Raw genomic sequence first — 27,977 nt, 5'->3', positions numbered from 1 at the left:
CAGTCTTTTTATACACCTTTACTTTGAATAAAACTAAATGATTGCAGAAACATTTTTTCCCCAGAGTATTTTTATTAGGGATTCCTGCCACCATATTAACATATAAAACAATCTGAATGTTAACATAGAAATGCAAATTTCACTATACAAAGATAAGGCTCCAATCGCAGGTAACATGGCCCCCATATCTCTAGTATTTCGATGAAACCAATTCAGTTTGAATTCTTCCCAGAGTTGCCTTTATAAAGATATTAGACAAACCACAAAATATATTCCAGATACATAACATTTTACAGTAAGTTCCAAGCACAGACAGAAATACACGGTACTTCACCTACATGGTTTTCATGATCCAACTTGCATTAGCACTAAAGACAAGATTGTGTGTGTATATGTATTTGCCATATATGTGTGTATATAAAACCACACATGTCCACACGGTGGTTTTCATGAAAAATTGAAACCTTTGAGACTGGGTTTTATTCACTATGATATCTGAGGGAAAAGGAATAACAGCATGTCACAAATTTCTCAACTGGGGAAAAATAAAAACAACTATGGATGAAGGGCATATCATTTGTGTGTATACAAATACACACATATATACAGATTCATATATGAACACATATGTACCAATAATATGGAATATACATATACTCACACACTTGGCTTAGAATTCTGTATCTTACTATATTATATATTCTTCATCTTTGGAAGCAGTCTTTTCCTTTGATTCAGGCAACTGGTGACTCTCTTCTGTGACAACTTAAGCAGATTTTTCTAAAAACACTGACTATCTTGACAAAATGGCATTTCAAGATCTGAGTTTTACTTTTGGTAGCTATTGTTTAAATTCAGCAGACCCTATCCTGTCAGCTCCTTCGTTTAAAAACATTTCTATTCAACTGTGATTTTTTGCCTAAGAGGAAAGAGATGTTAGCTGGAAATGTTAAAATTATGTACTTACTATTCTTTAATATAAATCTGCATGGCTGGACTATGCATGATGTTTAGCCTCTTAGTGTTTTTCAATGTTTTATGATGGGTAATATATTACTTCATAATTTTAACAACATTATTCAATATTAGTTTAAAAGGGCAAGGGCTAGATGATTTGTTTTGGTTAGAACTTCAAAGAAAATGGTATAAAGCATGATTAGAAGAGGGGATCTAATTTTGTGCAGACTACACTGGGGTACTCATGTCAGAAAGTATGACCTTAAGTCATAACAAGGGCGGGTTGGGGGAACACCTCAATTTTAAAGGTGACCATCTGCACACTTCCCAAATAACCTATAGAAAAATGTTTTTCTACATTGGTATCAAATTTCAGGTATCAAATATTCTTTATTAAAAAGCAAAATAGATGCAAAACAACACCCTATCAACTTAATAGCAAATTAGATTATAATTGGATCAGCTGAAGACTTCATGAGCTGAGTTTTTAAACTTATTTATAAAATTAAATATCTGACAAAGTCGTTGGAGCTACAGGGCTGGAAGGGTTAGGGAGACAGGCAGCCCAATCCCTTTGAAAACATTCCATGCCTTCATTTACAGTCTATGGAGAAATCTTAAGCTCCATCCACACTCATTTCTCTTTTTTTTTCAGGCCATGCTTACAGCATGTGGAAGTTGCCGGATCAAATCCACACCACAGCAGCCACCCAAGCCCCTGCCGTGACCACAGTGGATCCTTAACCCACTGCACAAGAGAACTCCTCCCTACTCTTCTCTTTCACAGTACTGGTAAGTACTCCACAAGGAAGGTGTCACAGCCTTTCTGTCATGAATGTAATGGTATGAAAGAAGGTCCCCTTGGTCCCCTTTGTCCTCTCTACCATCTGAGTAGGGAGTCATTTCACTCCTTCACCCAAGCTGAAATGGTCTTTTACCTAATGAGTCCCCTCCACTGTCTTAATAAGAGCCCCGATTATGAATGAGTTAAGATCTTCAGGAATCCAGGAAAGGAAAAGAGTAGAATGATCACCACAAGGGAAGATCATAGGCATTTATCAAAAGCCAAGATCCATTCTTTCTCTCTCTCTCACACACACACTTCATTTTTTTTTTAATTTAATTTTATTTTTTGTCTTTTCTAGGGCCGTACCCACGGCATATGGAGGTTCCCAGGCTAGGGGTCTACACCACAGCTCATGGCAATGCCAGATCCTTAACCTGCTGAGCAAGGCCAGGGATCAAACCCACACTTCTTTTAAAGTGTCTTCCACAGAATCTCAATGAATGGCACGAGGGACCAAAAAAAGTTCCTCAAAGTTTCTCCACTTTTATTTAGATCCACTTAAACACAGTCATGTCAACTCGGACAGCGAGCACACTGTTCTTTGCATCATTCAGTACCTTGCGTCACCATCACTTTTCATGAATTTTAGATGGTTTGTCTACCACCACCTCTTTCCTACCAGCTTCACCAGAACTCCGTTTTGCTACTTGCCATTTGTCCAGTTCCCATCTGCTTCTACTCTTGAGTTAATGCACAATACTATGCAATTAACTAGCATCTCCTTTAACTTGTTTCCTTTAAAGTTTCACTTTCTTTGAAGAACATTCTATCTCCCCAGCCAAAATACATGGACAGAATGGAAATGAAAGTAACAAGTCATCTTGTCCAAATACGTTGAAAAATGGACCACCCTGTGTCCACTTGATGCTCTCAATTTCTACATCCTCCAGGTCCATCATCCACTTCAGGAACTTACTCTCTACAGTGTTTTCCTACCTATTTTCTATCTCATATGCAGGTAACGACAAATTATGTGATTGTTCAGCAAAAAATATTTTAAAAAACAAACCCGTGCCAAAACATTAAAAGATTCCTGACATACCCTTTGTGCATTAGTCTTACAATCTGTACACTTAAATAACTCCAGGGGGCTTCGGTTTTTTGTGGGTTTTTTTTTTTTTTTTTTGCTAAAAATTTACCAAAATAGTTGGAACACATAAAAATACTTTTAAAAAAACAAACAAAAGCCCAGCACAAATTTAGTTGTATAGGCATTGGTTAAAGGACATTGTTTTCACTAAGGATTATATTCAAAAAAACCTTCTTTTGGGTTTTTACTAAAATTCAGATTCTGAACCTTATAATGGTGCTATTAAAAAAAGGAGACATAAATTCAGCTCAGTGAATATTAATAGATAAAGAGTATGTCTGTACTATAAGAAAAATAAACATATTTTTGGTTATTTAGAGGCCGTCTTCCTGACCTGTAACTAAAATAACTGTATTTGATTTGAACTCATTTAATCGCAGTGAATGATGGAAAGCTAACTTAAAGGTGTGAATAATCAGTTACGACTGAGGAACACCTGTTGACGGTCCTGTGACCGTTCAGAACCAGGCATCTGCCAAAAGAACCAAATCACTAGTATTGAATATAGCCCTTAGTCATATGAGAGATGAGCTTTATGAGCAACCCAGCATATAGAGAACGAGGTTGACTTTGCCAGCCACCCACTCCTTGAGAGGACAGTAGTACTCATAGTGAAACTGCTCAAACTCGGGCGTCTGGCGGATTTCACATAAGAAGGAGAGATCAATACCTGACTCCAAAAGGAGGAGGAGCAGGGGAAATACAAAGAGCAGCAGGCCCAGGCCCACCACAAGGAGCCGGGAAAAACTCTTGACCAGTGGGTTCACCCGAATATGGCCACTCAGAATGTCATAGCTCCATGACAAAGCCTGGCGAGCCTCCTTCAGCTCCTCTTCTTCGGCCATTAAAAAGGCGTTTTCATCTGCTTCCAGTTCCTCAAACGAATCTGTGTCTTCTCTTTCCAGCTCCAGCCGAGATGGACAGTCAAAGAGCATGTCGATCTCATCATCATCAACTGGGGTAGGGAGCAGACTGGCACTTGGGTTGTATGCCAGTTCGGAGATGGTCAAGGGCTCCTCTTTTATTTTATCTTCCTCTTCACTTGAGGGTTCTTCATACTCGCGGGATTCCTTCACTGGTGAGCTGGAGATCAAGGGGGCAGAAATGTTATCTTCTTTGGGCAATGGAACACCTGTAAAGAGATTAGACTTTTCTTAATTTTAAATTTCCAGTTTTCTTTTTCCACAATCTGTAGATGGAAACAAACCAAGACTAACTAACACATGGAATTTAGGAACCTATGAAATTGTTCTGTGGGATACTGACTTTTAACAGTCATTTCAGTAATAGATCCTATACAATAAGTTCTAAGGTCAACATGATAAATCCAAAATAACCAACATATCTCAAATGTTTTACAATATTTACATTTACATGTGTACCTGTAGCTGAAAACCTCAAAATCTGGTCATGTCTTCAAGAATAAAATAAGAAATCACTAAGGTAATTTTGAGTATTGTCTTCTGGAAGTCAACCCTGTCATCCAATGAAGTATTGTAGTAAAATTAGAGTATCCACTATCCAGTGATAATCATTTTATTATGTATTTTTTCTAAACTTCATTCTAGGCACAATTTTGTGTTTTCTCATTTTATATAACTGCAGTCATATTTGTATGAACAAATTTATATATCTTGCTCCTTTAACATTTTAACTTAGACATTTTCTGTGTGGACATAAACTCCCACTGGCATTTATAATGGTTGCCTAATTTTCTGTTTATAGTTAATAACAGTATTAGTTGCTTATTGGCAAACATTTAGATTGCTTTATAGTTGTGAAAAAAATGCTATGAGACAGTTTTATATATGAGGACTTTTCCTTCTCTTTCAGTTCATTTGAAAAATTGACTAGTATGAATATTATTTCTTAAAGTTTATTGGAGGAAAGTTTTTTCTCAACCTCACATTTTATAGATGGGAAGTCCAGTTACCTGCTATCAGGCCTAAGACCAGCTCTCCTGATTTTGAGTCTTGGATTTTTAGTGGGAAATGAGGAGTCAAAGAAATGTTCCCCAGAATGGATCTACAGTATAATTCCATATTGGTAGCCAGGTACATTAGGTAACTGTAAGCCTGCTTTTAATGAATATATTTCAGGATTTCTCTCTCTTTAAGATGTGCAGGAAGTGATGTCCCCAGGATGGCAACCTTATTTATTCCTGGCTTTGTTTCCTCTTCCCCCAAGAACAACTAACAATTTATGGACAAGACACCACTGAGAAAATCCTAAAACTTATAAATGAGGCTGAAGTACCCTCCTGCACTACAGAGAACCAGGACAAACTACATTAGAAGGGTAAGAGGAACTGTTAAACACATTGCCCTCCCCCAGGCTGGCACAAGACTACACTGAGAATTCTCCCCAGAGCCTCTGGTTCCTCCAGTGGGAAAAGAGAGCCTAGGGTGATATCTAGCTCCACCCCCCAGCATTATGCGTTACTTTATGGGAGCCCTTACTCTGAATTTCACCCTACAGTATCATGGGGTATCTCAACCACTGGGAATGTGTGATGGAGAAGTGGGGAGCAGCTTCCAACAATTAATTAGCACTCAGATTGTGGCAGACCAAGCTCCTACCTGTGGAGCCAAGTATTAGCTCCAACCAGTGGCTTTGCTCATCTGCAGAACCAAGTTGTTGGTGCATCTGAACAGGGAATCAGTGGGGTGCAGGGTGGCCTGATTCAGGTCCTCAGAAGGAGGTGTTTTGCCAGCCCTGGAGCCTGGTCTACTCACACCCATGCAGAAGAACAGAGTCATAGCCTCACTCACTGTGGAGCCTAGTTCCCAGCCCCTTCCAGCCAGAATGTCTCTTTAGGAAAATTTGGCAGTTCTTTGAAGTGCAGGCCTACCCAGGCAGGAAGGCTGAGTCATATAGCTCCATCTAACAAGAAGGACTGGTAAAAATACCTGGGAGCTGTATTACCCAGCAACACTGGAGCTGAGAGGTGGGCAGGCAGAGCTGATTGCTTCTAGACCAAAGCAAGTGGTGCAGTTTGGCCATGGAACTTGGGGGCCTGGTCAGCTTGATTGAAGACCACAAACAGAGAGCTTAGTGGTGCTCCTTTCCCTACTGTGCCTAAATTAGTTTAGGCAGGGGAACAAATTCATAGCCCCACTCACTGCTGAATAGAGCTTTCAGCTCACCTGACCAGGGAACTTTACCAGAGTACACGGAAAGCTCTGTAGCCCATCCAACAGCCCTGCTCTCAGTGGCACTTGAATCAAAGTGCAGCCCATGACTTTCCCTGTCTGCAAAGCAAAACTGGTGGCCTCTTCTGACAGATATCCAGTGCACATTCTTGTCTGACCTGAGTCTCCAAACAATGAGCCATGTAGGCCCTTGGTCCCATCCTGCCATCCTACCAGGGTAGAGAAGTTAACTTAATTCATAGCCCCATTTATGGCTGAGTATAGTTCCTAGTCTTGACCATCTAATAAGCCTGACCAGAGAATCTAGCAACAACAGAGCCAGTTGAGCATGATACCAAGCCAGCGGCCCTATCCAGCTGTTCTCAGTCAGTGCCACACACCCCCATTCACAACCTCAGTGCTTGGACAGTTGCCTCATCCAAAAATAGACTCTAATAGCATGTCTCACCTGCCCAAAGATATTTCCAGCAGACACCAGAAACCCAAAGTGAGCTGACCAATGAACCCAAAGCAGATCTTAAAAGTCTGGAAGAGGAGACCACTTACTCCAGTGCACAGATACCAGCGTAAGAATCAAGGAGCATGAAAAATCAGGTAAATATAACAACACTAAAGAAAACTTAAAAAAGCACTAATAACTGACCCTAAAGAAATGGGAATCTATGCACTGTCAATTCAAAATAATGCTCTCAGAGAAGTTTAGTGACCTACAAGAACACACGACAACTAAACAAAATTAGGAAAGCAAGGAATGAGCAAAATTAGAAATCCAACAGGGAAATAAAAACCATGAAAAAAATCCTAAAGCTGAAAAATACAATAACTGAACTGAATAAATCAATAGAGACTTTCCAACTCTATCTTCAGAGTCAACTAGGAAGAAGAAAGAATTCGTGACCTGGAAGATAGGACATTTGAAATTATCCAGTCAGAGAAGAAAGAATGAAAAAGGTGACACTGGCCTGCAGGACTTATGGGACACGATGATGAGAAACAATATTTGCACTATAGGAATTCAGAAGGAGAAGAGAAAGGACAGAAAATATATTTAAAGCATTAATGGCTTAAAACTTCCCCAATCTGGGAAAAGAAATAGGCCCAAAGTACATCAAATAGGTTCAACCCAAATAGGGCTATACTGAGACATATTATAATTAAATTGTGAAGTGTCAAAAACAATTTTAAAATCAGAAAGAGATAGTTTCATGGAGGTTCCTTTGCATTAACCTAATGGCATATTTCTCAACAGAAACTTGTCAGACAGGAAGAAAATGGGATGATATATTTAAAATATTGAAAGTATCAACCGAGAATACTATACCTGGTGAAACTGTCCTTCAGAAATAGGGGGAATGTGCAGTGTCGGTGGTGTAGTGGTAAGCATAGCTGCCTTCCAGAAATAGGGGGATCAAGACTTGCCTAAGCAAACAAAAGCTGAGGGAATTCACCATTGACTTCCTTACAAGAAATTCTAAAGGGAGTCCATTAAGTGTAAGTAAAAAGGTGCTAAGTATAAAAACATAAGAAGGCAGTATAAAACTTGGTGTTCCTGTCATGGCTCAGTAGCTAATGAACCCAACTAGCATCCATAAGGACATGGGTTCAATCCCTGGCCTCTTCACTCAGTGGGTTAAGGAACAAGCATTGCTGTGAGCTGTGGTGTAGGCTACAGATGTGACAGATCTACATTGCTGTGGCTCTGGCATATGCCAGCGGCTCCAGCTCTGATTCGACCCCTAGCCTGGGAACCTCCATTTGCTGTGGTTGCAGTCCTAAAAAGACACACACACACACACAAAGATAAAAGAAAAAGAAGGCAGTCTAAAACTCAATGGTAATGGTAATGGTAAAAATATAGCCAAGGTTGATTTTGTAATATGGTAATGCTAGTGCATAATCTAGTTTACAAGTTAAAAAGAAATGTAATAAAAATAATCTGTTACTAGTTATACAATATGAAAAATGTGCAAACTGTAATATCAATAACAAAATGTGAGGGGGAAGAGAAATAAAAGTGTAAAGCTTAGTAACTGTATGTAAAGCTTAGTAACTGTATTGAAGTTACATTGTTATTAAACTAGAGTGTTAAAATTTTAAGATCCTTTTATGTAAGTCTCATGGTAACCATAAGGAAAAAACCTGTGGTGATTACAAAGGAAATCAAAGCATACTGATGCCATAATACATCACATTTAAAATTGTAACCAGGAGTTCCCATCGTGGTGCAGTGGAAACGAATCTGACTAGGAACATGAGGTTGTGGGTTTGATCCCTGGCCTTGCTCAGTGGGTTAAGGATTTGGTGTTGCCATGAGCTGTGGTTAAGGTTACAGACGCGGCTTGGATCTGGCACTGCTGTGGCTCTGGTGTGGGCCGGTGGCTACAGCTCCGATTGGACTCCTAGCCTGGAAACCTCCATGTGCTGTGGGTGCAGCCCTTAAGAAGAAAAGAAAAGATAGTCAGAAAAACAAGGAACAATGGAGGGGTGAAGACAAGATGGTGGAGTAAAAGGATCTTGAGCTCACTTCCTGGCACAAGTAAACCAAAATCACAACTAATTGCTGAACAACCATTGACACAAAAGACTGGAATCTACCAGAAAGATGGTCCACATCCAAAGACAAAGAAGAAACCATGAGACAGTAGGAGGGGTATACTTGCAATATAATCAAAACCCATACTCCCTACTGCCAGGTAGATGATCCACAAACTGGAGAATAATTATATTGCAGAAGTTCCCCAGCAAGAGTGAGAGTTCTCATCCCTACACCAGGCTCCCCAGCCTAGGGGTCCCACGGGCATTTGGCTTTGAAGATCAGTGGGGCTTGATTTCAGGAGCTCCACAGGATTTGGAGAGCACACCTAAGATCTCACATGTACTGGTAGCCAGGGCAAAAGCAATAACTCCATAGGATCCTGGGCTGGAATTAGCCACTAGTCTTGGAGGGTCTCCTGGGGAGGTAAAGGGTATCTCTGGCATTCACTGGGGTCGTAAAGGCTGGTGATGGATTTAGTGGGGACCTACATGAACTCTGGCTGGAGGCAGACATTTGGGGTCCTTGGCATTAAGACCCGGCTCCACCCAAAAGCCTGTAAACTCCAGTGCTGGAATTCCTCAAGCCAAAAAGTCAACAGAGCAGGAACATGGCCCCACACATCAGCATACCTGCTGCCTAAAGAAATGATGAGCACACAGCGACCTCCTGATATGCCCTTTGGCATGGTCCTCCCCATCAGAGGGCCAAAACCCAGCTACACCCACCAGTGGGCAGGCACTGGCTCCTCCCACCAGGAAGACGGCACAAGGCTCAAGACTAGCCTCACCCAGCAGAGGACAGATACTAGAAGCAAGAAAGTACAATCCAGCAGACTGAAGAACTGAGTCTGTAAACATAGGTCAGAACCTACCCTGGGAACAGCTGGTCCCTGGACCTTGGATGATGAGAGGGGAGTGTACTCCTAGGATACACAGGCCATCCCCTCCAGAGGGCCATTTCACCAAGGTCAAAAAACAAAGTCCAAGATTGGATGGCTTTACAGGTGAATTCTATCAGACATTTAGAGAAGTGTTAACACCTATCCTTCTGAAACTATTTCAAAAAACTGCAAAGGAACACTTCCAGACTGTGAGGCCACCTCATCCTGCTATCAACACCAGACAAAGATTCCACAAATATTTACAGGCCAATATCACCGATGAACATAGACACACAAATCCTTAACAAAATTCTAGCAAGCTGAATCCAAGTGGGATTTATCTCAGGAATGCAAGAATTTTTCAAGATCCAAAAATGAATTATTGTGATACACCACATTAACAAACTGAAGAATAAGAACCATATGAGCATCTCAGTAAATGCAGAAAAATCTTTTGCTAAAATTCAACATCCATTTATGATAAAAACTTCAGAAAGTGGGCATAGAGGGAACATACCTCAACCTTCTAAAGTCCATCTATGACAGACTCACAGCTAACATCATACTTAATGGAGAAAAACTGAAAGCATTTCCTTGAAGTTCAGGAACAAGAAAAGGATATCCACCCTAGCCACTTTTATTCAACATAGTTTTGGAAGTCCTAGCTAGAGAAGAAATGAAAAGGATCCAAATTAGAAAAAAAAAAGGGGGAAGTTATTGTTTGCAGATGACTTGGTACTGTATGTATAAAATACTCAAGATACCACCAGAAAACTACTAGAACTCATTAATGATTTCAGTAAATTTGAAGAATACAAAATTAACACAGTAATCTGTTTTGTTTCTATATACTAACAACAAAAGATCAGAAAGAGAAATTAATGGAACAGTCCCATTTACCATCACATCAAAACGAACAAAATATCTAGGAATAAACATACCTAAGTAAAACACTTATTTGAAAAAGTATAAGAAAGAAATTGAAGGTGACACAACAAAGTTATACAATATTTTTGGATTGGAAGAATGGGTACAATCAAAATGACTATACACCCAAGGCAATCTACCGATTCAGTGCAATCCTTATCAAATTACCAATGGCATTTTTTATAGAATTAGAAGAAAAAAAATGTTTTGTGTGGAAACACAAAAGACCCTGAATAGCAAACAATCTTAAGAAAGAAAAAGTGTGGGAGTAATCAGGCTCCCTGATCTCAGACTATAGTACAAAATGACAGTAAACAAAACAGCATGGCACTAGTACAAAAACAGACATATAGATCAATGGAACAGGAAAGAAAGCCCAGAAATAAACTTATGTATCAATGGTCAATAATCTATGACAAAAGAGGTAAGCATATACAATGGAGAAAAGACAGTTTCTTCAACAAGTGGTGCTGGGAAAACTGGATAGCTACATGTAAAGGAATGAAATTGGAATATTCTGTAACACCATACAGAAAAATAAGCTTCAGATGGATTGAAGACTGAAATGTAAGGCTGGATACTATAAAACTCTCAGAAGAAAACACAGGCAGAACACCCTGGTATAAACCACAGTAATATCTTTTTGGATCCACTTCCTAGAGTAATGAAAATAAAAAAAAATAAACAAATGGGACCTAATTAAACTTAAAAGCTTTTGCACAGCAAAGGAAATCATAGAAGAAAAGACAACCCAGGTCACAGCCACAGCAACAGCAGATCTAGGCAACATCAGATCTGAGCCACATCTGCCACCTACACCACAGCTCACGGCAATAGGCGATGCCCCACACACTGAGTGAGGCCAGGGATTGAACCTGCGTCCTCATGGCTACTAGTTGGGTTCATTACCTCTGAGCCACAACAGGAGCTCCAAAATGGAATTTTTTTCATTGCTGCCTTCAAATTGCCATTTTGTATAAAAGAACACAAAACGTCAAAGATGGAAGACGGGATTAAGATGGCAGAATAGAAGGACTGGAGCTCGACTTCTCTCCTAAAAACAACAAAATTCACAACTAAAGACTGAGCAATCTCCACCCAAATGAACCGGAAACCCATACCCTACTCCAGAAGGAAAAAAGGAGGCCACATCCACAGGTAGGAGGGGTGATTTTGTGATATAAACAACCCCATACCTCCCGGGTGGGAAGCTCCGCAGGCTGAAAACTAACTGGCTCACAGAGACTCACCTACAGGAGTGAGAGTTCTGAGCTCCACATCAAACCCTCACATGCTGGGATCTGTCACTGGGAGAAAGAGCCCCTGGAGCATCTGGCCTTGAAGGCCAGCGGGGCTTGTGCGCAGGAGCTCCACAGGACGGGGGGAAATGGAGACCCCATTCTTAAAAGGTGCACACAGACTTTCACATGCACTAGGTCCCAGGGCAGAGTGAGGTCTCCACAGGAATCTAGGTCAAACCTGACTGCAGTTCTTGGAGGACATCATGGGAAAACACGGGTGAATGTGGCTTGTTGTGAGGGAAGGACATTGAAGGCAAAGCTCTTGGCAATATTCAGCAGTTGCCTTTCTCTGGAGGTGGCCATTTTGGGAATATCTGGCCCCACCAATCAGTCAGTGCTGAGAAGCCCCAGGGCAAACAACAATCCAGGTGGGATCACAGCCCCACCCCTCAGTAAACAGGCTACCTAAAGAGCCTCAGGCACACAGCAGCCCCTAATCCTATCCAGAGACTAAGCCCCACCCACCAGAGGAATTAGAATCGGCTCCACTTACCAGTGGGCAGGCATCAGCCCCTCCCATCAGGAAGCCTACAGCAAGCCCCCCATACTGACTTCAGCCACAAGGGGGGCAGACACCAGAAGAGAGGCTACAGCTTTATTATCTATAAAAAGGTCACCACACCAAAAACCTATAAAAATGAAAAGACAGAGAACTATAACTCAGATGAGGGAGAAAGGAAAAACCCCAGAAAATCAGGCAAGTGATCAGGAGATTCTCAGCCTCCAGGAAAAAGACTTTAGACTGTCAATGCTGAAGATGATACAAGACATTGGAAATAAACTGGAGGCAAAGATGGATAACTTACAGGAAACACTGACCAAAGAGATACAAGATACAAAACTTAAACAAGAAGAGATGCAAAATACAATAACTGAAATAAAAAATTCACTAGAAGCAGCTAACAGCAGAATACAGGAGGCAGAAGAACGAATAAGCGAGGTGGAGGACAGATTAGAAGAAATTATGGATGCAGAACAGAAAAGAGAAGAAAGATTGAAAACAAATGAAGAGAGTCTCAGGGAACTCTGGGACAATGTTAAACACACTAACATCCGTATTATAGGGGTGCCAGAAGGAGAAGGGAGAGAGAAGGGGACAGAAAAAATATTCCAAGAGATAATAGCCGAAAATTTCCCTAACATGGGAAAGGAGCCACTCACTCAAATCCAGGAGGCACAACGAGTACCATATAAAATAACCCAAGGAGGAACACCCAGACATATAATAATCAAACTGACCAAAATTAAAAAGACAAAGAGAAAATCTTGAAAGCAGCTAGGGAAAAGAAACAAGTAACATACAAGGGAACCCCAATAAGGTTATTGGCAGATTTTTTAGCAGAAACTCTGCAGGCCAGAAGGGAGTGGCATGATATACTTAACGTGATGAAAGGAAAAAACCTCCAACCAAGAATATATTCTACCCAGCAAGACTCTCATTCAGATTTGAAGGAGAAATCAAACTTCTCAGATAAGCAAAAGCTGAGAGAATTCAGCAACACTAAACCAGCCTTACAACAAATACTAAAGGAACTCCTCTAGGCAGGAAAGAAAAGATCAGCAACAGGAAACAAAAATTCCCAAATGACAAGGCTCACCAGTAAAGGTATATATACAGTAAAGATACGAAATCATCCATGCACAATTATACCATCAAAATCAGAAATCATGAGAAGGGGGTACAAATGCGGGACACTGGAAATGAACTTGCAATTAAGAGAACAACAACTTAAAACAATCTCATATACATATAGACTCTTACATCAAAACTTCAGAATAACTGCAAACCAAAATCTACAATTGATACACAAACAAGGAATCTCTGGAGAAGAAATATATCTCATGGTAAACAAGTGCATAATCCACCATGAAGGGGGTCATTTGACATCATTCTTGGAATGCTGAAATCTTCTTAGATCTGATTCTGATTTCCTCTCCATCAAAGAACTTATAATTAAATAATGCCAATGTACAATTAAATAATACAGTTCTACAATGTATTATTAATAACCATTTCTCTCCATGGTACAATGTAAAGTCTATAATGTCTTGTTTATCACATCCCCTAGAATGGTGTAATACCTTTATTGAAGAATCAATGAGATGGAACAAATTGTGAGGACATATTTATATAGTTACACTGTTTTTTAACCAACTTATGCATTTTCTATTTTACTTATTTTCAGAGGGTGTATTATTTTTGTTATGCTTACCAGTTGTTATTCTTTTTACTATGCTATATAAAATATTTAATGGTAAAAAAAAAAGAAAAGACAACCCAGGGAATGGGAGAAAATCTCTGCAAATGAAGCAACCAACAAGAGATTAATCTCTAAAATCTACACTCAGCTGATGCAGCTATGTATCAAAAGAACAAACAACCCAATCAATAAATGGGCAGAAGATCTAAAGAGACATTTCCCCAAAGAAGACATACAGATGGGCATAAAGCACATGAAAAGATGTTCAACGTAACTAGTTATTAGAGAAATGCAAACCAAAACTACAATGATATCTGGCCTGGAAGTCCCCACCAAAAAAAGAAAAATAAAAACCTAGAATTAAGTATCACATCACATTGGTCAGAATGGCCATCATCAAAATGTCTACAAACAATAATAGTAGAGAGGGTGTGGAGAAAAGAAAACCTTCATATGAAGTTAGTGAGAATGTAAACTGGTACAACTACTATATGGAAGTCCCTTAAAACAATAAAATTGAGTTACCATGTGATCCAGCAATCCCACTCCTGGACAGATATCCAGAGAAAACTATAATTTGAAAAGATACCTGCACCCCAATTTTCATTGCAGCACTATGTACAATAGTCAAGACATGGAAGCAACCTAAATGCCCATTGACAGAGGAATGGTTAAGGAAGACGTACATATAAACAATGGAATATTGCTCAGCCATAAACAATGAAATAATGTGATTTGCAGCAATATGGATGGATCTAGAGATAATTATACTTGGTTAAGTAAGTCCAACAGAGAAAGAAAAATATCACATGATGTCATTTATTTACAAAAAAGAACCAGACTCACAGATTTGAAGAAGAAGAAAAAAAAACTTTTGGTTACCAAAGGGGAATCTGTGGGGGTGAAGGATAAATTAGGAGTTTGAGATTAATATGTATATACTACTGTATATAAAATAGATAATTAACAAGGACAGGGAACTCTATTCAACACTCTGTATTAACATATATGGAAAGGAATCTGATACAAAATGAATATATATATATATATAGTAAGCAACTCACTTTGTTCTATACCTGAAACTAACAGAATGTAAATCAGCTATACTCCAATAAAAAATAAAAATTAAACTAAAGACCAATATTCCTGATGAACATAGATGTCAGAGTTCTTAATTCTAACAAGCTGAATTCAGCAGCACATTAAAAGGATTATTCACTGTGATCAAATGGGATTTATACCTGATACATAAGGATGGCTCAACATAACACAAATCATCAAATTAATAGAATGAAAGAAAAAAAATCATATGACCATCTCAATGTGGAAAAAAATTTGACAAAATTCAACATGTTTATAATAAAAAATGAACAAACTAGTTACAGAAGGACTGTACTTCAAAATAATGAAGAACATACATGATAAGCCCACAGCTAAAGTCATACTCTATGGTGAACAGTTGAAAACTTTTCCTCTGAACAAGACCAGGGTGCCCACTATCACTACTCCTATTCACCATAGTACTGGAAGTCCTTGCCAGAGAAATCAGGCAAGAAAAAGAAGGCATCATATTTGGAAGTGAAGAAGTAAAATTGTCTCTATTTGTAGGTGACCTGTTTTTATACATGGAATATCCTAAAGACCCAGCCAAAAGGCTATTAGAACTAATCAATAAAGTAAGTGAAGTGCAGGATACAAATTAACATGTAAAACTCAGTAGTATTTTATACACTAACAACAAATTATCTGAAAGAAAAGATCCTATTTACAACAGCATCAAAACCAATAAAATTTAGGAATAAACTTAGTCAAGGAGGTGAAAGATCTCTACTCTGAAAACTACAAGATACTGATGAAAGAAATTAAAGACAATGCAAATAAATGGAAAGGTATCCCATGTTCATCGACTGGAATAATTAATATTGTTAAAATGTCACTATTACCAAAAGCCATTTATAGATCCAATGCAATGTCTATTAGGAGTCCAGTGAAATTTTTTCTGTAAAAAATTCCGTAAGTAGAAAAAAAATCCTAAAATTTATATGGAACTACAAAAGACCGTAAATATCCAAAGCAACCCTGATAAAGAAGAACAAAGCAGGAGGAAACACTTCCTGATTTCAAGCTACACTATAAAACTACAACAATCAAAACAGTATGGGACTGGCATAAAAAAGGACAAATAGATCAATGGAGCAGAATTGAGAGCCCGGAAATAAACCTAGGCATATTTAGTCAGCTCATACTTAACAAGGGAGCCAAGAATACTCAATGAAGAATAGGTGGTCTTTTCAATAAATGATGCTGAAAAAATTAGATATTCATACATAAAGAATGAAACTAGACTCTGATCTTTCACTACTCACAAAAATTAACTTGCAGTGGATTAAAGATTTAAATGTGAAACCTGAAGCCATGAAACTCCTGGAATAAAATAGAGGGAAAAAACCTCCTTGACATGGCTCTTGGTCATGATTTTCTGGATATGATACCTAGAGCACAAACAACCAAATCAAAAAAGAAGTGGGACTACATCAAACTAAAAAGCTCCTGTGAGCAAAAGATTCAAACAACAAAGTGAAAAAGCAATCTATGGAATGGGGAAGAATACTTGTAAACCCTTTCTGATTAGGAGTTAATATCCAAAATATATAAAGAACTCATACAACTCAATAGCAAAAACACAAATAATTCAATTGAAAAATAGGTAAAAGGCCTGAGGAGACATTTTTCTTTTTTTTTTTTTTTTTTTTTTTTTTGTCTTTTGTTGTTGTTGTTGCTGCTATGTCTTGGGCCGCTCCCGCGGCATATGGAGGTTCCCAGGCTAGGGGTTGAATCGGAGCTGTAGCCACTGGCCTACGCCAGAGCCACAGCCACGCGGGATCCGAGCCGCGTCTGCAACCTACACCACAGCTCACGGCAACGCCGGATCGTTAACCCACTGAGCAAGGGCAGGGACCGAACCCGCAACCTCATGGTTCCTAGTCGGATTCGTTAACCACTGCGCCACGACGGGAACTCCAGGAGACATTTTTCTTTTTTGTCTTTTTGTCTTTTTTGTTGTTGTTGTTGTTGCTATTTCTTGGGCCGCTCCCACGGCATATGGAGGTTCCCAGGCTAGGGGTTGAATCGGAGCTGTAGCCACCGGCCTACGCCAGAGCCACAGCACGCGGGATCCGAGCTGCGTCTGCAACCTACACCACAGCTCACGGCAACGCCAGATCGTTAACCCACTGAGCAAGGGCAGGGACCGAACCCGCAACCTCATGGTTCCTAGTTGGATTCGTTAACCACTGCGCCACGACAGGAACTCCAGGAGACATTTTTCTAAAGAGGATATCTGAAAGGCCAACATGAAAATATGCTCAACATCACTAGACATGAGGGAAATGCAAGGCAAACCACAATGACATCTTATCCCATGCCTTTTAGAAAGGCCAGCATCAAAAAGACAAAAGATACAAAGCTGGTGAGGATGTGGAGAAAATGGAACCCTGTTGCACTGGTGGTGGGATTATAAACTGGTACAGGAACAGTGGAAAACAGTATGGAGTTTCCTCAAAAAAGTTAAAAATTGAATTATAACATAATCCAGCAGTTCCACTTCAGAGAATATATTGAAAGGAATCAAAAACATTAACTTGAGAAGGTATCTGAATCCCCATTTTTTTGTAGCAGCATTATTTACAGTCAAGACATGGAAACAACCTAAGTGCCCATTCAGTAATGAATGGACCAATAAGTTGATCTTATTTCTTAGTTCTTACCTAACAACAGTTTTCTCATATGAAAGGCCTTTCTGCTTTAAGTCTCCTTTTCCTAATATGCAACCTATTCTCCCTCTGTCTTCTACTTTCCATATCCTTCTCCTATAACACGAGGTAAAGGAAAATCTCAAGTTTCCAGACTGCATTGTTTTGTTGATGTCAATTCCATTCTTCCAGTTGCTCAGACCAAAAACCTATTCACTCTCACAGTTGCACCCATCAGCAACTTCTGTGTCTCTACCTTCAAAACATCCAGAATCTGACCACTTCTTAGCCGGTCCACTGATACCAACCTTGTTCAAGCCACCATCCTTTCTCACTTAAATTATTACTGCAGCAGCATTTTGTCTGGTATTCCTTGTCCATGTAAGGGTTGCTATCAACATAGCAGCTGGAATCATCCTTTGAAAACATAAGGTGGATCATGCCACTCAAATGGCTCAGTCTCCTCTGGTGGTTTTTCATCTTCCTAAGAGTACAAGTCAATCCTTGCAGGGATGTCAAGGGCTCTACTCCTCTCCTAACCTCTCAGACCTTGTTCTCCTAGAACCCTCCCCCTTGTTCACTTCATTCCAGGCACACACAGGCCCAGCTCAAACAAGCCAGTCATGCTCCCACCTTTGCACCTGCTGTTCCAAGCATCTTCCCTCAGATGGGGAGAGTTCCAACTCTCTCCCTTCTTTCAGGTTGTGAAACAAATGTCCCCTTCTCTGTGAAGCCTTTGCTAGCCACATTAAAATTTCAGTCCCTCTCCCCAGCACGCCCTATTCCCCTTCCCTTATTTATTTTTCTTCTGAGAAGCCCAGAATCTAAAAAGAAAAAAAAGAGCACTAGCAAAGTGAACAGTAGTTTCTTTGGAAGACACAGCCATGGTCATTAATTCAGAGTTACAAAAGTCAGTGCCTCCACAGGCCAGGCAGGTATCTCCTAATGAATGACTGTGGGCCAGGTATGGGACAATGGGGAGTGGTGGTGACTGGGGAAAAGTTGACCATATTGAGCTCCATCTGAAAGCTTTAAAATTCAAATTTTAAACAAAAACATCTGTGCATTCCACACAAAATGTACCTGTGGGTATTTTTAGGCACACAGGCTGCAAATGCTGCTAGATGAATAACATCAGCTAGATTGCTGATGTTTCAGAGTCACCCAAATGTTCCAGTACTTTCATTTCAACAACAGAAGCATTCGCTTATTTTTCTGGAAAGGAGGATGTAGGCAGGGAAATAAAAGCTTTCTTTTCTGTCCTGGTTTTCTAACAACTTAGCAATGGATGTGCTAGAGTTTCATAATACTTTACCCTCATATCGATGCTCAAATTTTAAGGTAATTAGGACAGGGTGGAAAGTAGACCAGACAGAAGTTGGACAACCCAGCTCTGCCACTTACTTATGAGACTTTAATTCTTAAGTAACTTTAACTAAAAGTTACTTAATATTCTTGGAACTTAGTTTGCTTAACTACAACACAGGAGCTAATGCTTACCTCATAAGGCTGGGGTGAGGGTTAAAACTATGGCTATATAAATGTTGTCTGTGTCAGAAAAGCTGTAGGAATTAGATGTTACTGTCTTAGCAAAAAACATTAGGTTATATGATCTATTACTAAGCAATATTTACTTTCAATCTGTTGTCAAACAGTATAGTTTTATCACCACATAGATTAGTTTTCTAACAAGTCCACTACTATAGAGTACGAGGAAAATTATAGTTGGTTATTCATATAGTTGGCATGTGGAAGTTCCCGGGCCAGGGACTGAACACGTGCCACAGTTGTGACCTGTACGACAACTGCAGCAACTATGGATCCTTAATTTGCTGTACCACCAGGAAACTTCCTGAAAACTTTTTTTAGAAATGACATGACAGTGATTTAGACAAAAGGAAATAGCTGTCAAATGTATATAATTAGGCATCCCAATTAAAATGAAACTTTCTGACACATAGGGAACAATAGATGATAACTATTATAACTGTATTTTAGTACAGTAATATAAGTATGTTTTTTGGTCAGTATTCAACTTGAAGAAATATTTTATGAAGTGAAAGAGAATCACAAGATGCCAAAGGAAAAGACTGGTCATTGGTGATGGTCAGGCTGTATGCCTGCCATGTACAGTTAAGCAGGTTTTGCCCTGCTCGTTCCAGTCAATGCCATTCACCTGATCCCGATGGGATAGAACTCCCTAAAGATACGTCATGTCCACAACACAACCTACTCAGCAGGCTGCTGACAGATGCTGTTCCCAAAATATTGTTCTTCATCTTATGGCTGAAGGCAAAATAGACCTTTTTTAGTAGACGGCAAAATTACTGGCAGGAAAAAATGGAATAAGCATTGCTCACATTTACATTCAGAAATCAGCCCTCTATAACTCTGAGCACATTTATGACAGAGTCCAGATACTACAGCTGAGATTACCAGCAACTTGTATATGCACAGAACAGCTAAAGAGACTAATGGCCCTGATCTAGTTTCCCTGGATGCGATGATCTCTATGAATGAAGCAAGGCAGGATCAGGTGACACCAGAACAGATGTCTTAAAATGAAGATAATGGTAACCCTCCCCTCTATCTCATGAGTTTGGGGAGAGGCTCAAAAATGTGTAGAAAAGAAAAATGTGAGGAAGCACTTTGGGGACAATATGGCAGTATCCGAATATAATGAATCACTTGTCATTTGCAGGGACCTCTGCTCCCCTCCTCAGCAAAGACTCTGGAGTTTGGATTACTTGGGGTAATTTTAAACCCACTTGGCAATGCCTTTCCTATTTAGAATCTACCACTGTCACCTGGCCGAAACCAGACTTTGGCTCACTTTGCAGGAGACACTTTCTCAGCATATTTCCTTGCCTCCCCCACAAGTTCACCCCCCACTGTGGCCACATGATGCTCCCCCCCGGGGAGCACTGGGCCTTCCTCCATGCTGAAGGCTTTGGCAAATGGCACCATTGGGAACCACCATTCCAGTGCATTCTGAGGCACCCCAAGTCACCCTGTGTTAAAGCACAACTCTCGAAATGCCCCCTAAAGCTGTAGAACAGGGACACAAAGAAAGCGGTACCACCACCTGGCGGGGAGGAGGATATTTTAGAAAATCATAGAGGACTTTTTGGAGGTCACAACGACTGGCAGGGAGCAGCAGCATTGAGTGGGTGGATGTCAAGGATGCCAGACATTGCAGAACACACAGGATGGTCCCACGACATAGAGAATTCTTTTGCATCCCACCGAACTTGCAGATGTCTCATTACATAGGACCCGTGTCATCAAAAAACCTATTTAGAATGATCTGAATCCAGAGCCTGCCTGTTTTATATTTAAAGCTAAAGCATTTGGATATGACTTTAACATCATCTGAATTTTTCAGGTACACAGGTAAATAGAAGGGAGGGTCTTGCCGAGAGTTGTTTGCCTGCTCAGAACATCGCATCACTGCTGTCGGGAATGGCTCAGGTGTCTGAGATGCCTGCCTCACGGCACACATTCCTGCATCTGTTGAATGGTGCCCTTGATGACTGTGTCCCCACAGTATAGTCACAGAGGAGCCTGAATCTCACTCCTTCATTTGCCTCCTGGTGAGTCATGCTTGAGACAACCTTCGTAAGACTTAACTCTTTTATTATAAATTGCTTCTCATTTCTCCCGACATTACAGTTACAGCATCATTTTGACTTTGAAAGCTGTGTGTAAGTAGACTGTGTTTTCTATGAGTTTCATTTCAGGCTGGTAGAGAGAACATTCGGATCTTCGTTATTAAAAGGGGACGTTGAATCTGAAAGGACTGACACCCACTGCTCAAGAACACAACTCTACCCAATATATTCTGTGATAATCTGTGTGGGGAAAGAATCTGAAAGAGAATGGATGTGTGTCTATGTATAATGGAATCTTTTTGTCATACAGCAGAAATTATTACAACCTTGTAAATCAACTATACTTCAATAAAACTTTAAAAAGAGGGGAAAAAGAATACATGGAATAGTCTGATCTCTGCAGAGGTCACATATTTGTTGCCTGTTAACTACAACCATCCTTGCTGAGGGGGGCTAACTTCTGATTGCTCTACTTATGTTGATCAGTGTAGACATTCTGGCTCTGGGAGGTATGCTGTACTCTTGAGTTGAGGGTAGAGAGACAAAGAGGGGTAGGTCATCACTCCACTTCTAGGAAATATGATGGAGTGGAAAGAGCAGGGACCTGAGATTCTGGGGACCTGGGTTCAGCTCTACTGAACTCTCTGTGTCCTTAGATGTGTTGCTTCAGTTCTGTGAGTTTTGGAGTGACCTGTGTTCTTGAGCAGTGGTGGTCAATCCTTTCAGATTCCATGCCCCCTTTTAATAACAAGGATCTTAATAGTCTCTCTACCATTTAGACCAGATCCCCTACAGTTTCAATGTTCTGTGGCTTGATCTTAGTCAATAAAGTGTCAATAAAATGTCCCACATAGGAGTACCCTTTGTGGCTCAGTGGTTAAACAAACCCAACTAGGATCCATGAGGAGGCAGGTTCAATCCCTGGCCTGGCTTGCAGGTAAGGATCCGTCATTGCCATGAACTGTGGTATAGGGTGCAGATTCGGCTCAGGTCCTGTGTGGCTGTGGCTGTGGCTGGTGGCTACAGGTCCGATTCAATCCCTAACCTGGGAACGTCCATAGGCCACGGATGTGGTTCTAAAAAGCAAAAAAAAAAAAAAAAAAAGTCCCACATAAAACTATAAATACACTTTCCCCGAAAGTACAAATCACCTGCATATAATAGGAAGAGCTATTTCTCCTGTAGTTATTGAAAAACACTGTGGGAGAGGGGAAAAGAAAGGGTACTAAGATTTCGAATGAATTTTTTTTTAATTTTTTGCTTATTTTGCTTTTTAGGGCCTCCCCTGCAGCATATGGAAGTTCCCAGGCTAGGGGTCCAATCAGAGCTGCAGCTGCCAGCCTACACCACAGCAATAGCAACTCAGGATCCAAGCCACATCTGCGACCTACACCACAGCTCACGGGCAATGCTGGATTTTTAACCCACTGAGTGAGGCCAGGGATCAAACCCGCATCCTTGTGGATACTACTTGGATTTGTTTACACTGTGCCACAATGGGAACTCCCTGTAATGAAGTTTTTATAGGGCTGGACATTCTGAGCACATGATCATGTGACATTCACAAGAGGAGATGCGGAAACTGAGGCTCAGAGAGGTTAAGTAACTTGCACAAGGTCATAAAGCCAGGAAACAACAGAGCAGGGGTCGTTACCCAAGCCTGTCTGACTCCAAAGCTTTTTCCAAACCACCATGTTTTTCTGAAGAGAAGGGGATCTGAGAGGCCCAGAGAACACTCCTTAACTAAAAAAGGATGAGTCTGCTATTATTAGCTAATTTCATTTGCTGAAACCACAGTATTATTACATGTGAGGTGATCATCTATCCCTATTTGCCTAGTACTAGCCACTATATGCCTGTTTTGTTTTTTTTTTGTTTTTTTTTTTTTTTAGGGCCATACCCACAGCATATGGAGTTTCCCAGGGCAGGAAATCAAGCTGTATCTTCTGGCTTACCCCATAGCCACAGCAATGCCAGATCCAAGCCGTGTCTGTGACCTACACCACAGCCCACCACAACACTGGATCCTTAACCCACTGAGTGGGGCCAGCGATTGAACCTGCACCTCATGGATGCTATCAGATTTGTTTCCGCTGTGCCACGATGGGAACTCCCTTCGCAGCATTATTAAAGTGCCCCTTTCACTTGCAAGAGGTTTGCTTAGTGAGTTTTATGGTCACCTAATTGTATATTTATATGTCACATCTCCTGTGATTGCACAGTGGCCTAGATAGAAGCCACAAATAAAAATCACTTGCTGTTGTGGGGATTAATGGTTTGAGTTAGAAATAAACTTTCAATTTACTATATTCTGCATGTGCTATCAGTCCCTAAAATGTTTTCTATCCACATTAAGCAGCAGGCAGACTTCCAGCTGTAGTAAGACAGCGTGCCATTAACATCCTCTGTGATCCCTTTCTCTTCCCTTTGTTGGGAAGTCTAATCCTTCATTATAAAGTTTATATATAAGGATTATAAAGTCTGATCCTTCAAATGAAGCTCATGTCCCATGGGTTTAAAGCAAAGATCTTGAGAATGACATTTACTTTTTCAGATGAGAGTTTTCACTTTCAGGCATGGATGTTGCAAAATAACTCACACTAGAAATGTACCTGATGCCTCTGACTATCCTTGGGAAGCCACCCGCTCATTCTATTTAAAACCCGTAAGAGTTATCCCAGTGACTGAGGAAAGTATAGATGAATGGAAACTTAGAGACACAGACACACACTCAGCAAATCCTAATGTTCTTCCCAGCCAGGGACACCAATCTCACTTCTTGTTGTGGTTATCATCTACCAACCTCATGGTCATGTCTCTAAGAGTAATTGAACTTTTTTTTTTTTTTTTGTCTTTTCTAGGGCCGCACCTGCACCATAGGGAGGTTCCCAGGCTAGGGGTTTAATCAGAGCTGTAGCCGCGGGCCTATGCCACAGCCACGGCGACGCGGGATCCTTAACCCACTGAGCAAGGCCAGGGATTGAACCCACAACCTCATGGTTCCTAGTCGGATTCGTTAACTACTGAGCCACGATGGGAATGCTGAACACTTTTTTTTTTTTTTTTTTTTGGTCTTTTGTCTATTTAGGGCCATACTGGCAGCATATGGAGGTTCCCAGGCTAAGGGTTGAACCACAGCAAGGCAGGATCTAAGCCGCATCTGCAAATTACACCACAGCTCATGGCAATGCAGGATCCCTAACCCACTGAGCGAGGCCAAGGATTGAACCTGTATCCTCATGGATACTAATCAGGTTTGTTAACCCTGACCATGATAGGGACTCCTGAACATTTTGTAAGCTTTGTCTTACCATTATTTTGATTTTAGTTTCTAGAATTTAAGAGAGTTCAATCTTTGTCTTCACCTTACAGTAGTCAGCTGCCCCCTGCAGACCCCTGAAGTGGCTCTCACCAAGATATCCAGTGGCCACCTTGTTGCTAAAGACAGTGTATGTTCTTGTCTGTCCTCCTTCTGACCACTCTACCTCTGTGATTCCTCACTCTTCTGATTTCCATCTCCTGGTTCTAAGCTACCTCTTTTACATAGTCTCTTCTCCTCTCTTTACAGTGGCCTCAGCTCTCTGCTGTGTCACTCTGTACCCTCCTCCTGCTTAGAGTCTCAACCATATGCATGGCCCCACCATGCTACTGCAGCATTACTCAGCACAGCTCTGCAGATCACTGATGTACCTTAAGTGTCACTTGTCCCTTGAAATTAATTTGGGAAACTGCACATTATCACCTTTGGACATTATGATCAAGGTTAAAATATAAGCGCTTATCAAAAAGTTGTGGCTATCACTATGGAAAACACTACAGAGGCTTCTCAAAAACTAAAAATAGGACTATCATATGACCCAGAAATTCCACTCCTGGGTATATATCTGAAAGAAATGAAAACACCAATTCAAAAAGATACATGAACCCCGATGTTCATAGCAATATTATTTGCAATTGCCAGGATATGGAAGCAACCTAAGTGTCCATCAACAGATGAATGAGTAAAGGAGATTTGGTGTATATATACATAATGGAATACTACTCAGCCATGAACAATGAAAATTTACCATTTGCAGCAACATAGATGGACTTGGAGGGCATTATGTTAAATAAGTCAGACAGAGTAAGACAAATACTGCATGATATCAGAAACAAAAAAACCTTGTGATTACCAGAGGGAGGGGAAACTTAGGGGTAGAGAATCAGAATCAAGAGGTACAAACTATTAGGTATAAAATAACAACAAGGATATATTTTACAATGTTGGAAATATAGCCAATGTTTTATAATAACTATAAATGGAGTGTAACCTTTAGCGGTTGTGAATCATTATATTGTACACCTATAACTTATATAATATTGTACAGCAATACTATATCTCAAAAGAAGTTATGGCTGTCATCAAAAAGTCAAGTGATTACAAGTGCTGGTGAGGATGTAGAGAAAAGCAAACAATTGAACACTGTTGGTAGGAATGTAAATTGGTGCCGCAGTTATGGAAAACAGTATGGAGGTTCCCCCCAAAATTAAAAATAGAGCTACCATATGATCTAGCAATCCCCACTTCTGGGTACATAGCCAAAGGAAATGAAAACAGGATCTCGAAGACATATCTGCATGCACATGTTCACTGCAGCATTACTCACAGTAGCCAAGACATGGAGACAACCTAAGTGGCCATCAGTGGATGAATGGATAAAGAAGATACGGTATATGTACACTATGGGATATTATTCAACCATAAGAAGAAAATCCTGCCATCTGTGACAACATGGATGGGCCGTGAAGGCATTATGCTGAGTGAAATAAGTCAGAGAAAGACAAATACTCCATGGTAGAAATGGGGAAAGAGTACAAACTTGCAGCTGTAAGATGAATGAAGTTTTATGCTCTAATGTAAAACGCGGTCGCTGTACTTGATAACACTTTTACATAATTGAAATTTGCAAAAAGGTAGAACTTAAATGTTCTCATAAAAAAGATAAATGAGGTGATGGATGAATGTGCTAATTAACTAGGTGGGCAGGATCTTTTCACAAGGTACATCAAATTACCACAATTTTCAATTTTATTTGTCCATTACAACTCAATAAAGCTGATTTTTTCAGAGTATAAGCTCTTAAATTCTCTCTGTGTGTTTGAATCTTGACCTTGTATTGTCATGTGACCTTGGACAAGTTACTTAATTGCTCTGTTCAATAAAATCTATAAAATGGAAAAGTTCAGGACATACTGAGTAGGGATACTGTATAGAAAGGAGTCGTGAATTAATGTGTGTGAAGTGGTTGGCACAGGGTGAGCACTCAGTAACATTACTATGTATATATTAAAATGTCTGAGAGGTTCTGGAGAGAAGAAACCGGTGTTACTTTATTTAACTCAGTATTTCCCAAGTGTATTTGACCAGAGAACGTAAAGCATGACTTAGAGGAACACCTTACTGAGGCCCTGACCCATCTCAACTCAAAACCGTCCAAAGAGCTCCAGACTCATCACACACCTGGGTGCAGGCTCATCAACCTCAATACCTCCAAAACCGAACACTTACCCCCACCGCAGGCTTTCTCTCCTCTACCAGTTACTGTAGGTAATTGCACCACCTTTACCCACACCAGCAATCTAAGAGCTGGCCGCAGCTTCTCACCAGCTTCTACAAACTCTGCCACCGTAGTCACTTTCAAAGCAGTCCCTGCCTCTCCATGCCTCCATGCTTATCACTGTCAAAATCTTGACAGCAGTGGCCTCCCCACTGGTTTCTCTGACCTCAGTCTTGCTCTTTGGAATTGTTGCCAGAACAGTCATTTTTAAATGCCTAATTAGTCACACAAATCCCCCCCACCTTTTAAAAATCTTTTTAGGGCCACACCCATGGCATATGGAGGTTCCCAGGCTAGGGGTCGAATCAGAGCTATAGCTGCCGATCTACACCACAGCCACAGCAATGTGGGATCTGAGCTGTGTCTGCAACCTACACCACAGCTCATGGTAATGCCAGATCCTTAACTCACTGAGCAGGGCCAGGGATCAAACCTGCATCCTTATGGATACTCATCAGATTTGTTTCTGTTGAGTCACAATGGGAACCCTGTGAATCCCCTTCCAGTATAAAATTTAAAGTCTTTAGCTTGGTGTACAAAGCGCTTTTATATCCCCATGCATTTCCACCATTCCCGTTTGTTTCAAGGTGCCCACTGTTGGCGGGAATGTAAATTGGTACAACCACTATGGAGAACAGTATGGAGGGTCCTTCAAAAATTAAACAGAGCTACCATATATGATCCAGCAATCCCACTCCTGGACATATATCCAGAGAAAAACATAATTTTAAAAATGTTTCCCAGTGTTCATTGCAGCACTATTTACAATAGCCAAGACATGGAAGCAACCTGAATGTCCTTTGACAGAAGAATGTATAAAGAAGATGTGGTACATATATATACAATGAAATATTAGCCATTAAAACAAAATAATGCCATTTGCAGTAACATGGATGGATCAGAGATTATCGTACTAAGTGGAGTAAATCAGAGAAAGACAAATATATCACTTATATATGGAATCTAATAAAAATGATACAAAAGAAGTTATTTATAAAGCAAAATCAGATTTCAAAAACAAACTTACGGTTACCAAAGGGGAAACTGATGGGAGAAGGATAAGTCAGGAGTTTGGGGTTAACATACACAATACTATATATAACATAGATAACAAACAATGACCTAC

The 27,977-nt window shown here is 40.3% G+C and overlaps 1 protein-coding gene and 2 long non-coding RNA genes across 11 annotated transcripts in view; 2 read left to right on the top strand and 1 right to left on the bottom strand.

Moving 5' to 3' along the window:
* The window catches only part of LOC110255670, a 65,591-nt gene extending 61,656 nt beyond the window's left edge, over positions 1-3,935 (top strand). The window contains exons 4-5 of the long non-coding RNA XR_002336310.1: positions 1,613-1,749; positions 3,800-3,935. This is a non-coding gene — a long non-coding RNA (uncharacterized LOC110255670). The remainder of the gene's footprint in view (positions 1-1,612; positions 1,750-3,799) is intronic.
* The window catches only part of FRMD3 (FERM domain containing 3), a 407,251-nt gene that overhangs the window by 1,636 nt on the left and 377,638 nt on the right, over positions 1-27,977 (bottom strand). For 8 of the 9 annotated variants that reach the window (XM_021064660.1, XM_021064662.1, XM_021064661.1 and 5 more), the window contains one exon: positions 53-4,026. In XM_021064660.1, the coding sequence (XP_020920319.1) occupies positions 3,428-4,026 (599 nt within the window). In that variant the 3' untranslated portion in view covers positions 53-3,427. Of the gene's footprint in view, positions 1-52; positions 4,027-27,977 lie in introns of those variants that run through there. The other variant, XM_021064663.1, reaches the window with a different exon arrangement.
* On the top strand, positions 4,010-22,214 carry LOC110255671. The gene is made up of 3 exons (XR_002336311.1): positions 4,010-5,192; positions 6,505-6,640; positions 21,029-22,214. It is a non-coding gene; the product is annotated as an uncharacterized LOC110255671 (long non-coding RNA).

The sequence above is a fragment of the Sus scrofa genome, chromosome 10 (genome assembly GCF_000003025.6).
Source record: "Sus scrofa isolate TJ Tabasco breed Duroc chromosome 10, Sscrofa11.1, whole genome shotgun sequence".
Lineage (NCBI taxonomy): Eukaryota > Metazoa > Chordata > Mammalia > Artiodactyla > Suidae > Sus > Sus scrofa.
The sequence above is the reverse complement of the archived record's forward strand: the minus strand, read 5'-3'. Positions and strand labels throughout refer to the sequence as shown.